Source organism: Girardinichthys multiradiatus, chromosome 2, assembly GCF_021462225.1.
Source record: "Girardinichthys multiradiatus isolate DD_20200921_A chromosome 2, DD_fGirMul_XY1, whole genome shotgun sequence".
Classification (NCBI taxonomy): Eukaryota; Metazoa; Chordata; class Actinopteri; order Cyprinodontiformes; family Goodeidae; genus Girardinichthys; species Girardinichthys multiradiatus.
In genome coordinates this window covers 14,011,946-14,026,475 of record NC_061795.1, presented here as the reverse complement: position 1 = coordinate 14,026,475, position 14,530 = coordinate 14,011,946, and the positions used below count along the sequence as shown (strand labels likewise).

The 14,530-nt window shown below is 42.2% G+C and overlaps 1 protein-coding gene across 1 annotated transcript in view; it reads left to right on the top strand.

Annotated features, from left to right (window-relative positions):
- cspg4 (chondroitin sulfate proteoglycan 4) overlaps positions 1-14,530 on the top strand; it is a 114,239-nt gene that overhangs the window by 47,061 nt on the left and 52,648 nt on the right. The window contains exon 2 of the mRNA XM_047350301.1: positions 12,692-12,855. Within this exon, the coding sequence (XP_047206257.1) occupies positions 12,692-12,855 (164 nt within the window). The remainder of the gene's footprint in view (positions 1-12,691; positions 12,856-14,530) is intronic.

Here is a 14,530-nt window from a genome sequence, read left to right as displayed (position 1 = left end):
TCAGGTTGGTCTCATCCTCTTCAGCCATGCCTTGGAAGTCCCAGAGAGCATTTCGATCAGGTGACTGGTTTAAGGTGGGGGTTTCCCCACAGGTACTCGAAGCCAGTAACGAGGTTCTTCCTCATCCTCCTTATCATCAGAGTCACTCGTGGCTGGTTGCGGTATGTCATGTCTAGACCGAAGGCCTTTTGAGCTCCTTTTGACTCTCCTTTGTGCCTCTGCTGTACTTGTGGTCGGATTCTGGACTGGTTCTATCGGTAGGTCGTTTACTTGTAACAACAGGTTCCGGTGCAGGGTGCGAACTGGACGACCTCCAACCTCAGGGCTGACTTTGTAAACAGGGTTGTCGCCCACTTGTTCTCTCACAATGAAGATATGTTGCTCCCAGTATGGCTTAAGCTTTCCAGGGCCCCCTCGTTCACTGAGGTTCTGTACCAGGACCCTATTCCCAGAATGAAGGATGATGCCTTTACACCTCTTATCATAGTGTGCCTTTCCTCTAAGGCTGGACTGTTGGCTGTCCGCATTAGCTATCCGATATGCCTCTGTCATCTTTCTGGCCCACCTCTCAGCATATGCACTTGGTTCGTTGACTACGGTCCCTTGCATTGTTAGGAGGCCAAAAAGAATGTCAACGGGAAGGCGGGGATGTTGACCATACAGTAAATAGTACGGAGAAAATCCTGTGGCCTCATGTTTTGTACAGTTGTATGCATGCAGCACATGAAGTAGATGATCCTTCCAATTTTCTTTCTCTTTCTCTCCCAGAGTCCGGAGTATTTGCAGTAATGTTCAATTCAGACGTTCAGCTGGATTACCCTGGGGATGGTATGGAGAGGTTCTTGAGTGGGCCATAACAGCTAATCGTCTGAGGTTTGTAAAAAGCTCATTCTCAAACTCTCGGCCCTGGTTATGATGGAGCTTGGCTGGGTACCCGAATCTTGGGATGAAATTATGGAAGAACCGATCAACTGCTGTCTTACCAGCCTTGTTCTTGGTGGGATAGGCTTGAGCGAACCTGGTGAAATGATTTATGACGACCATGATATACTCGTATCCCCCCTTACTGGTCTCCAGGTGGAGGAAATCAATACACAACAACTCCAGAGGTGAGGTAGACATGATACTGCCCATTGGCGGTTTGTTGTGTTGTTTCCATTCCACGACTTTTCCAATGGCTGGGTCCTTCCTTTGTTCCCTCACCAGCTCCTTATGGTTGATTGTCTGTAGACCCTCAAGCCAGGATTGACTAGGAAATGATAGGTTGAGGGCTGCCACCCAGACCACATCTCCCTGCTGAACCCTCCGACCTCCTTCCCAGACAGCACATAATGTCTCCTCTGATAGTTCCTCAGAACTCAGCCATAAAGATGTCTATGTTCAGGGGCCAGTGCGACAAGGCGTCTGCATCAATGGTTTTCCCTGGCCGATACTTGATGTCGAAATGGAAATCGGCCAGTAGCCCCACCCACCGATGACCCACGGCATTAAGCTTGGCGGTACTCAGGACGTATGTGAGAGGGTTGTTGTCCGTGAAGATGGTGAAGTGCGGGGCGCAGTATAGATAATCACGGAACTTGTCACAAATTGCCCACTTCAATGCTAGGAATTCAAGTTTTCCACTGTGTAGATGATAATTCTGTTCCGCTGGTGTCAGGGTACGAGACCCATACCCAATTACCCTTTTCTTCCCATTCTGGTGCTGATAAAGGACCGGGCCAAGGCCCTTTTGGGAAGCGTCTGTATGAAGTATGAAGGGACGGTCAAAATCGGGGTAGGCGAGCACCGGGGGTGTGATCAGCCAATCCACAATCTGTTCTAGAATCTGCTGATGTCCCTTGGTCCACTCTACTGGAGTTCAGGAGGACTGCTGGTGTCCCTTTGTTTTTCCCTTTGACTGCAGGAGGTCATACAGGGCTTGGCAATACATGAGAAATCCTGCACGTATGTTCTATAATAACTCAGGAATCCAAGCAATTGCCTAATATCTCCCACGGTTCGCAGCATCTTGTGTTTCAGTGCTTGTACTGCTTCGAGATCTTTAGGGTCCATCCTTACTCCGTCTGCTGACACCAACCTGCCAAAGTATCTGACCTCCTGACGGAAAAACTCGCATTTCTCCGGTTTCAACTTCACAGCATGGCGTTCCAAGGCTTGGAGAACTCTGTGTAACACTTGTATGTGATTGTCAAATGATCTAGAGAAGCACAGGACATCATCGAGGTAAGGGATACAACACTCATCTCTCAGCTCGTCAAGCATCCCTTCCATGCTTCTTTGGAAAGCTGCCGGTGCATTCGACAACCCAAATGGTATTCGGACCCACTAGTACAGCCCCCATGGGGTCGTGAATGCGGTCAGGTACCTTGATCCTTTGGCAATGACACCCTGGTGGTACGCCTTTCCCTGGTCGAGGATCAAAAACCAGACGAATCCTCCCAAGGAGTCAGTGAGGTCTTGGATCCTAGGCAGAGGGTGACGGTCCGGTACAGTCTTATTGTTGAGGAGTCGGTAGTCCACACAGAGTCGTAGGGACCCATCTTTCTTCCTCACACATATGACGGGAGCTGCATATGGTGACTGGGATTTCACAATCCACCCTTTAACCAGAAGCTCCTGAATATACTCCTTCACTTCTTTGTAAAGTGGTTTTGGGATGGATGCATAGGCCCTCTGAACAGGGATGTCATCCTTAGTCCTGATCTCCGTCTGTAGGGAAGGGATGCATCCAATGTCATCACTGTTGCGGGAGAAAGCTCCGCACTCTTCGTAGAGTACTTCTTCTACCACCCGTTGTTGTTAAGAGTCTAGGTGACTAATGTTAACAGGAGAAAGCCAGGAGTCAAGTGGATGAGTGTTTGGGGATGTAACACCATTAACCTCAACCACTTCCTTTTGATGTGATCTGGGAGTGTCAGTTTCCAGGATCTTTATGATTGGCTGGATGGTTCCCAAGGGGTCCTCTTGGGTAGGGTGACCTCATGTTTCGAGTGGTTAGAGATGGGCATTTCAACGTGTGGTCGCTTGGCATCATTGATCTTTAAGAGGCCTTCCCCAACACCCAAGTGTTCTAAGATGGTGCCTCCATCTGCAGGTTCGTATAGGACTAAAAGGGTCAGCTGTGTTAAAGTTTGGAGGTACCCTGCCTCAATCTCTGTTAAAGGTCCCTGTGTTTTGCCCCCAAACCCTGATATATGGTATAGAGGAAAACCTTTTGAATGGACATGGGGTCATATGCAATGTCTGTACTAGTGTGCCGTGTTCGGAAAAGGAGCTTCTGCTTCAGCCCAATCACGCGGTACAAAAACTGTTGAGGTGATTCTTGATCTGATTGCTTGGCACAAATTAATTCCTGAAACATCTCAGTCGATGCTTTCTCACCTAGGTGAGACCTGAGGAAACCTTTGAGCTCTGATATTGATGACGGAGTCTTTGTTCATGAGCATGAGCATCCTTAAAGGCTCCGGGTTTTATGGTCCTCAACACCCCTCTGACCACTTCTGTCTCCATGAAGCCCTCTTTCACTCCCTCATCGATTTGTTTACTGATGTTGTTGTAGTTTAGGTCAAAGTTCTGATCTCCAATCAGACCACCATGTAGTTTGAAGTCTTTATGCTGTAGGTAAGCGAGGTCCTTCAGACACACAGGTTGATCTTGGATCATATGTGGTAGGCTGTAAGACTCTGGCTCACCTTGACGGAGGGGAATTGTGGTTGGTGGGGTCACACTATATTCATACTGTCGACGTTTCTCACCTAATTTTTCATACACCTCTTTCAGCTCTTCTACAGACTGTAGTTTTGCGTTGGGCTGTGTCATGGGGTGCTGTTGGGGCTGGTTGACTGTACTGTGTGAGTAAGAATGAGGTTGTGATGCGTCGTGTTTAATGGTTGTGGACTGGCTGGGAGCAGCCGCCATATGTGTGTTTACCTCAATCAATTCTCCTGCCTCGGAATTACTGGTAACATGAACATTTATTAACTTGTGTATCCGATCATTCAAGTCCAACAAATGCCCCACCCCTTCGTCTTCCAGCCTGAATAAGGAATCGGACTGCAGATAGAAGGTTACAAAGTTCATGCAACTTTCTTCATCATTTGGATCCAGCTCCTCTCCATCCTCGATAGTGATAGCAATATCTTTTGCCAGCTGGTAGACGTCGTTGCTTGACAGTCTGAACAGCTGTTTCTTGATGCCCCATACTAGCTCTTTGCGAACCGATGCAATGGTCTTTGGTTCTGCTCCGCTGAAATCCTCTAGTTGATAACACCCTGGATTTCCAAATTAGTGATTCAGTTCCCTGCAGTTGGCATACGTTGTTCTCTGTATCGGTGATGTGGCTCCTTGGCGATCAGCATACATTGACCTCAGGATCAGCAGCGTGGTTCCTCTGGCAAACAGTGAGGATTTCTTCCCACTCTGATCTTCCACCCTGGGCACCCACCAGACAACTCCTGGCCTTTACTATATACTGCCACTCCTGGTCACGTGGTTCTGGTATCACTGGATCTTCTCCCATTGGTTTTGATGAGGAGAGATTCCTTGACGAGCCCCCACAGTTTGTTACATATCTCAACGGGGTGAAACCAATTGTAACAAATGATGATCAGTTTGGGTGGGCTCCCGTCTCAGCTTCCTTCTGAGCGGGAGTCCAGTAAACCTGAAACATGAATTAATAATGTCCAAAAGTGAAGAAGCGAACCTCCATCTCCTCTCTCAAACTTTGACTAAGGGGAGGAGGGGGAAGGGACGCCTTTCACTTCTGCGTCCGGAGGAACGGTGTCTGTATTTTGGTTCCAACCCCCTTTTGTTCCCATTAAGCTTGAACACAGTTTCAGTCCCAAAAGTAAGTGTCGCTGTCCCTCACTGGTAACCCATAAGTTCTGTATTGGTTTTTAACCTTCATTTTCTTTCTTTGTAATAAATAAACAGTGGACGAACTCTCACTATAGAATGTATAACACATGCAAACCTCTATGTTTAAAAGAAAACTATCATAGTGGCTGCAACATCAAAGTATGGGGAGGTTTTTTTTTTTGAGAAGGGACAAGGAAGCTGGTCAACCACAGCTACAATGAAAGAGTTTAGATCGAAGCGTATTCATGTGTTGGAATGGCCCAATCAGAATCCAGACTTAAAACCAATTGAAAACCTGTTGCAGGATTTCACAATTGCTTTTCACATATGCTCACCATCCAGTCTGATAGAGTTCCAACTTTTTTGCAAAGAAGAATGGGAAACAGTTTCAGTTTCTGTATGTGAAAAGCTAAAAACATACTCCAAAAGACTTGCAGCTGTAATTGCAACTGTCTGTGATTCTGTGAACTATTGAATGAGAGGGCTTGAATGTGTCACGATGTGGTTTGCGGGTGGACCAAAGTGCAGACAAGAGCTCGGCAGGATCATCTTTGTAATTCAAAGATTTATTTTACAAGGTCAAAAACGTAGCAAAATCACTGCAGGTTTCCCAAGGCAAGACGTGGCAAAAAACAAAGCATAATCATGGACGAGAACGAAGTATGACAAACACAAGGAACCAGCCCTGAACAAAGACACAAAACCAACTTATATACTGTGAGATAACAAAAGCAAATAATCAACGGAACAGGGAACAGGTGTGACAAGGAGGCAGGGAAGCAGAAGGAACAGGTGAAAACAAAGACAAAGGCTGAGGATGGGTAAAGTAACTAATAAACAATAAACAGAAACACAGACCAAGCAAACCTATAGACAAAGATAAATAATCAAATGGGGAATAAGAAAACTAGAATAATCATTACTAAAGTAAACAGAGAAACTAGAGGGAACATAGGAACAACAATAACAACCTGAGAACAAACAAAGAACCCATAAAGAAAACCTGAATACAAAAGTAAACAAACCTAACCACACTGACTGAAATAACTGGAAAGGAAACAGAAAATAAACTAGTAAACAAGAAGAGTGCAAAGGAACAAATAAAACACAATTAACCACAAAGATACTAAAGAGAAATAAAACTAGAGAATCCAGGGAAGACCAAGAACTATAATAATTACAATAGTAATAATAATAATAATAATAAACCATACAAAGTAATAAGAAAACAACCATAAAAGAACATAAGTAGTAAACACTAGGAGGCGGAAGAGGGAGAAAAGAAAAACATGATACAAAAACCAAAATAGAAAAATCTAAGCAAAAGGTAAACAAACACAAAGCCACAAACAGAGTCCAAAAATGTCACTCCGTGACAGAATACAGATTTTCAGATTTATATTTGTAAACAATTTGGTGTGGTCTGTCAAATCAGAGCCGAATAAAATACATCCAAGTTTGTTGTTGTTGCAACAAAATATAGAAAGGGATATTTACTGTTGCAAGGTAATTTGTTTTTAATTCACAACCAATTCCTAGTGGTAAATCTGTTCATGCCCTATTATAAAGCTCATCATGTACTTTCAAACTCACACTATTCCTTTTGTCACTCTTACCACAAAATGTAGGCATTGCAAAAAAGCATGAAACTGAAATGAAATCCAACATTTGATGGTAACTTCTTCACTGGCTGCTGTTCAAGACAATGTTGAGTCCATTAAGAAGAGTTTGATGCAGCTTCCAGAAGTGTGAAGCAAGATAATTCTGTCCCTTTCTTGCTTGGTTTGGAGGTTAAGCTTTACCTTCTAAGCTTTGATTACTCTGAATTATCTCTTGACTTCATCTCAGACAGGTGATAAACAAAGAAAGTGGCTGCAGGTATGAGGATACAAATGCATTTCTAATGTTTTTGGGGCCTCAACACAATAAGCTTTCTACAGCCAAAATATTTGATGTCTATATTTGTCAGGAAACCAAGCCTTTCAGAAGTCAATCTTGCAAAAACAGCGCCAACCTTAGACGACAGCGAGTCTTTCAGATCTTCTTTTCCATGCCTTTTCCTCCCCTTTTTCCTACTGGTCTATTTTTCTAAAGTAAAATTACATTGCATTTCAATTTTCCTTTCACAGAGAAAGGTCATATTTATTCTCTTCTCTGCACCCATTCCTTGTGTGTTGTGTAAATGTGAGTTTCACAGAGATCTTGAAAAGTTGAAGTTATTGGAGGAAGCCTCCCGCTGTGGCTCCATAAGCCTTTTTTACTTTCTTTTTTTTTTTTTTGCCGTATTGTGCCTCTTCATTCTGGCTTGCGCTGGAGTGTTGTAAAGACATGCAGAAGCAGATGTGGATTTGAAAAGGGGTCTAAAACGCGCATCTTGCTTTCACACAGAGATATGCAAGTCTGAGAAATGGTTCCATAAACCTCTAAAAGTGTGTCCCTGGTGACTTCTGAAAGTCTGTGGGGGATGCAGGGGGCCTAATAAAGCAGCACTGTCAAGGTATGTAGAGTTGTGGTCCAGCTCTCTGCTGTTTAACAACGCTGGAGCTGGCTGTATATTCTTATACAGACAGGCCGCTGTATTCAGAGTCAGGCATGTAAACATGTTGCCAACATGATTAACATCAGTTAGTAGACTGTGGTTTGTTGAAATGTGGTGTTTATAGTTGTTATATTGTCATAGCACAGCAAAACGTGTAAGTTCTGAATAATTATTATATGAACGTTTTACGGTCTTTCTTGAAGGTTTTACAGTTTGTTGCTTTCCCTTCTACAAAACCCATCTGCATGGCAAATTTAGAAAAGTGGATTTTATGAAACAAGAGTTCCAAAAATTAGAATTTCCACACAAGACTAGCTAATGCCAACTGCTTGCAGTAACCTGATGAGTTTTTACTCTAGGGAAGCTAGAGTGGAGGTTCACTTTCTATTAGGGCTGCAGTACTAAACTTACAGTCAAAGCTGTAATGATATTGTTTTGACCAAAGCATATGCGTTTAAGAATGGCCTAGTTGAAGTCCAGACGTTGATCGTATTCTGAACCTGTGGCTGGACTTTAAAAATGCTTTTCACAGACACTCTCCTCCCCTCTGATTGAGCTTGAGATATTTTGCAAAGAAGAATGAGTCTTCAGATGTGCAAAGCTGGTACAGATATACCTCAATAAACTTGAAACTATAATTGCAGTGAAAGGTGGTTCAACAAAATGTTGACACAAGAGGTTGAATATAAATACATAGCACATAAAACCTGACAAAAATATGTGAGGTTTGTAACCGCGTTAACCTCACAACAACAAACCTGACATGATTGATGTTTCTTCGGTCCTCACATTTCATTTCTTAATAATCAGTTGACTAATTACCTGGGAGATGTGTTATGTTCAGATATTCCTTGCTTTAATAGCCTTTACTCACTGTTTCCAGAGCTAATGGGAAAACAAACATTTATTACAAGCACAAGTGCTATTGACCCTGGTAAGAGATGTAATTGCCTTATGGTTAATGTGGGGTTGATGCCATTACAAAGTGAGCTGCTCTCCAATTCAGAATCAGAATCAGCTTTATTGCCAAGTTCATACATACAAACAAGGAATTTGACTGCGGTACACTTTGCTCTTTGGTTTTGTTTTTGCATTACATTATATACATATTTACAATGTACAATATACACATATATAAATAAAAAGGTGCATTTGCAACATCTCTGTATGCTGTTGTTTTGTACTCTATTGAATGTTCAACAGAGAAACAGCCTGGGGGAAGAAACTGTCTCTGTGACGGCTGGTTTTAGTGAACAGTGCTCTGTAGCGGCGGCCTGAAGGTAAAACTCTAAACAGTTTATGTGCAGGGTGTGTGGGGTCTGCAGAGATTTTAGCAGCTCTTTTCTTGACCCTAGACCTGTATAAGTCCTGGATGGAGGGAAGGTCAGCTCTGATTATTCTCTCTGCATTCCTGATTATTCGTTGGATGAAGACAGGACAGACTGAATGATGGCAGTGTAGAAGATGACCAACAGCCCCTGTGGAAGGTTGAAATTCTTGAGTTGCCTCAGGAAGTACAGTCTCTGCTGGGCCTACTTTCGAACAGTGTCTATGTGTGAAGACCATCTCAGGTCCTCAGAGATGGTGGTTCATAAGAACCTGAAGTGGTCCACGGCCGATACAGTGTTGTTGAGGATGGTGAGGGGGGTGTATGGGGGTGGTGTTCTCCGAAAGTCCACCACCATTTCCACAGTCTTGAGTGTGTTGAGTTCAAAGTAGTTAATTCAATCCATGGTTAACAACACCCTATCGTTAAATAATTATATGCTGAACATTTTGCACCATGCCGAAGTAGGCACAGCCCAGGAAAAGGCAAGAAATCACCACAACAATCTTTATTTATTGTGAAGTTAACTGTGGTTAAACTGTGGGTTACACAAGGAGATGGTTTGTTTCACGCAGTGTTACCATGGCGCATGTTTGGGGAAGAAAACATATCGTGGAGTCTCTCTTGTTCTGCAAAATAATAATAATAGCAAAGTATATATATATATATATATATAAAAAACAAATAATAAAATTGTTAAATCTAAATAAGATTACCTAAAATAGTACCCTTAGGTAGCAAAACAAATAATAACTTATCGATTCTAGGTCATGTTTTAAATTATAATGTAAATCAGTCTATCTTCTACAGTGCAGAAACCAAAGGAAAGAGGAGTGGAAAAAAAAGGTTAATTTATTTAGTGTAAAAGAGAAGAAGGCTAAGTTTCCTTTGTGAATTATAGGAGCAGTCAGTCATGAAATGATAGCCATCTGCATTGGCAAGACAACAAGAGTCTGCAGGGCGCACAGTTAAGTACTGGGAGTGAAGGCCGTAGTAGATGAAGAACATGAGGAACTTTTCTTCCAGTAGGTCAGAAGTCCACACATGGCACTATCTTTGGCCTTGGCTTCGCATATTAAGTTTTCTGCAGGTCAGGGCTCAGTGTTCTTCAGATAATGGTGTATTGTCTAAAAACATCTTCATCCATGATTAAAAATGGAAAATGCAACTTTGTTTTTCTCTGCAAGAGTTATGAGGAGGATTTCAATGCACAGACAAGTTTCCTCATAAGAATACAAAAAAATGTATTCTATATTCCTTCTTTAAGAGAGACAAAGAGGACTGACATCAGACAAAGCGAGAAAAAAAAAGATACATGCTTGTGTTTGGCACAAGGGCCACTTTCATGGATAAATGTTGTCTCTTGGTAGTGTGTTCTGGGGTTTCAACACCAAGGATAAAACCAGAGCATTTACCAAAGGACGCCAGTGATGTGGAGAAAACACAAGACAGATTTTCTAAATTTCCTGGAGTGAGTTTATCAGCGGCATTCACATAAAGCTCACGTATTTAGCTGTGCTGGTACCCATCACTATGTTGATTCAATGTGATAGTGAAGGAATGAGATTCTGCCACAAAATTAGCAGAGCATATCCCTTAGCGTTCCCTGATCTCAGGTAACAACATGTAAAGGCTCTGTCTGTGCTGATGAAGATTTACTCACATTCACTAATTTGTGATTAAACACAGTGGGGGGCATGAAAATCGTTTATTCAGATTTGAACTTTTAGTCCAAGATGCTCAGTCAGTCATTAGGTATTAAAAAACACTAAAGGTGATAGAGTACTGGCACAGCAAAAGTAACTTACTCAGTCTTAACACAAAACCACACTCTTCCTTCCAATAACATGCACTGTACATAACCGGGTGCTTTATAAGCAACAGAAATATTTCAAAGTTACAGGACTTGACATTCAAATGTGCTTCATTTTGTAATTCTTAGACCCAGTAAGGACCCATTTTTGGATGTGCTAATATATAAAAAAAACAGCATGACAGCAGTTTAACTTTGCACAGACGAACATGGAGCATGTTTTAAAAAGAGCGGAAGAGAAACCGATCTAAGGAGTTTTCACGCAGCGATTGTAGAGAGTTTCACTTAGTTGGAGAACACATAAATCCTTGGTTCACACTAATTATTGATTAGAAACATGTATCATTTTCTTGAAGGCTACAGAAACATAAACAAACCAGAAAAGAAAAGAAAAGAAAAAGGCAGAAATACCTGTCAGCACTCTCTCTTTTATTTCCAAATCTCAGCGAACAATTCAACAAAGCTTGGCTGGGCCTTTGAAAATTGTGAAGCACAATGTGAACTTCTTTGTTAATGTACTTGCATATAAAGAACTCTGCTCCCTCATTTTTCAGTTTTAGGCTGGAGGCTGTTTTGTAATTAGTGCTCGCCTTTCATTTAGAATACCTTTGCCTCAGCAGAAACATTCTGACCTGCTCAAACATGGCCTCCGGCAGTCAGAACCAGCTAACGAGACAATAGCCACCCAGATCTGACATTCTGAAAATGAATGATATGAAAGTGGGAACATTTACGTTTGTGGAAGTAAAGGAACATGTGTTGTTTATTCATGTTACTTTCAGTATGTACCTGAGCATCAATATAGAGTGAAATCACTGAATGTGAGTCTTTTGCCCAATTGGTGCGCTTCTTCACTGGTTTCGTTTATGACAGAGAAGCTTTGGAAGCAAATGCAAATGCCCTTTAATGAAATAGCAAAATAATGTACAGGATGATAACAGGGTTCCTTCCCTCCCTGTTGACATCAAAAAGCTTCTCTTTGCTTATAGATTATGGATGAAGGGTATCATTTACAGAGTGACAAACAACAGACAAACTCACCCTTAGGTGGTGTAAAGATGGCAGCATGACATTAATGTAGATGCAACACACACATGGCAAGCACATACACAAACACATTTGCTTGAGTCTTGGTAAAACGTCTCTTTTTTATTTGTAGATATGGATCTGAACGATTAATCATCATATTTCATCATGTGATGTTTTTTTTCTGAGATAGTCGGGTATGAAGGGTTTTTGTTTAATGGCATTGAGCCCAGCCTCCTGCCAGGCTTCTGGATGCTTCTTTTGAGTCAGAAAAGGAAAGGTTTTGGCACTCTCAATCTCACAGGAATCTTCTAACTTACATAAATCAGTCTTGATCTGCTTTACTGTTCCAAATATTCTAAAGCACTGGAGTTAAGGGTGCAGAAAAGTCTTTTCTATGTATCACACTGAGTTTCTGTGTATTGAATTGTCACCTATGTGAGGGCAGCTCATCTAAAGCGCCCTTTTACATCCTCTGCTAAGAGACATGAAAGCCTTAGCTAAGGAAACTGGGTCTTGGAAGCAGTCCATTTTCATTTTCAAGCATGTGCACTGGTAATTAATTGACTTCCTCCCTGGTTCACATTTTGTCAAGTGCTCCAAAGAGCAGAAACCGAGGCAGGTGGCTGAATTAGCATATCCTAAAAAATGAGGCAACTCAAGCCTGGGAAATCCTGCACTACGGCATTCTATATCCCCAGAAAACCTCCACAGGGGTAGTGACTGATGTCTCAGTCAGAGAATCCCTTTGAGGCCAGGAAAGCTCCTGTTCAGCTCGGAGTAGCCAGAGGCCACGTGATTAAATAGAAATCAGGTCACGTCAAATGTGAGATCCCAAAAATTGCTTGTCTAATTGGTTCCTCCAACTTTCCAATTTTTATAGTCAGAGAGCTGCCCGTCAACAGTTGTTGAGTGAGGTGATCCAGCATCATCTGCAGGCATCCTTTTGTTTTTTACAACATGCAATAGAATTTATTAACAAAGAAGCGACTGGTAAGCTTAGTCTGTACAGTCATGTTTGTTCAACTTCAAACCACAAAACATAAAAATAATTCAATGTCAAATGATTATTGTTGAATTTTTGGTTAAAGTAATTTTTTTTCTCTGTTCATGCTTCAACATTTTACAGAATCCTACTTTGGGGACAGCTACTGCAGTGCACAAGTTGTCCAAGATGTCTCCAGCTTCCAGCTATCACTGAATTTCAAAACGAGTCGCAGAAGTGGACTTCTGTTCCTGGCTGCCGGAATGGAGGACTACCTGTTCCTTGAGCTACTAAATGGGAAACTACAGGTACTGGTTACCTGAAACACAAGAAATATACAGGTCCTTCTCAAAATATTAGCATATTGTGATAAAGTTCATTATTTTCCATAATGTCATGATGAAAATTTAACATTCATATATTTTAGATTCATTGCACACTAACTGAAATATTTCAGGTCTTTTATTGTCTTAATACGGATGATTGTGGCATACAGCTCATGAAAACCCAAAATTCCTATCTCACAAAATTAGCATATTTCATCCGACCAATAAAAGAAAAGTGTTTTTAATACAAAAAACGTCAACCTTCAAATAATCATGTACAGTTATGCACTCAATACTTGGTCGGGAATCCTTTTGCAGAAATGACTGCTTCAATGCAGCGTGGCATGGAGGCAATCAGCCTGTGGCACTGCTGAGGTCTTATGGAGGCCCAGGATGCTTTGATAGTGGCCTTTAGCTCATCCAGAGTGTTGGGTCTTGAGTCTCTCAACGTTCTCTTCACAATATCCCACAGATTCTCTGTGGGGTTCAGGTCAGGAGAGTTGGCAGGCCAATTGAGCACAGTGATACCATGGTCAGTAAACCATTTGCCAATGGTTTTGGCACTGTGAGCAGGTGCCAGGTCGTGCTGAAAAATGAAATCTCCATCTCCATAAAGCTTTTCAGCAGATGGAAGCATGAAGTGCTCCAAAATCTCCTGATAGCTGCATTTACCCTGCCCTTGATAAAACACAGTGGACCAACACCAGCAGCTGACACGGCAACCAGACCATCACTGACTGTGGGTACTTGACACTGGACTTCTGTCATTTTGGTATTTCCTTCTCCCCAGTCTTCCTCCAGACTCTGGCACCTTGATTTCCGAATGACATGCAGAATTTGCTTTCATCCGAAAAAAGTACTTTGGACCACTGAGCAACAGTCCAGTGCTGCTTCTCTGTAGCCCAGGTCAGGCGCTTCTGCCGCTGTTTCTGGTTCAAAAGTGGCTTGACCTGGGGAATGCGGCACCTGTAGCCCATTTCCTGCACACGCCTGTGCACGGTGGCTCTGGATGTTTCTACTCCAGACTCAGTCCACTGCTTCCGCAGGTCCCCTAAGGTCTGGAATCGGCCCTTCTCCACGATCTTCCTCAGGGTCCGGTCACCTCTTCTCGTTGTGCAGTGTTTTCTGCCACACTTTTTCCTTCCCACAGACTTCCCACTGAGGTGCCTTGATACAGCACTCTGGGAACAGCCTATTCGTTCAGAAATTTCTTTCTGTGTCTTGCCCTCTTGCTTGAGGGTGTCAATAGTGGCCTTCTGGACAGCAGTCAGGTCGGCAGTCTTACCCATGATTGGGGTTTTGAGTGATGAACCAGGCTGGGAGTTTTAAAGGCCTCAGGAATCTTTTGCAGGTGTTTAGAATTAACTCGTTGATTCAGATGATTAGGTTCATAGCTCGTTTAGAGACCCTTTTAATGATATGCTAATTTTGTGAGATAGGAATTTTGGGTTTTCATGAGCTGTATGCCAAAATCATCCGTATTAAGACAATAAAAGACCTGAAATATTTCAGTTAGTGTGCAATGAATCTAAAATATATGAATGTTAAATTTTCATCATGACATTATGGAAAATAATGAACTTTATCACAATATGCTAATATTTTGAGAAGGACCTGTATGTTATAGTGATTGAAGTAATGTGAGAAAATATGCCTC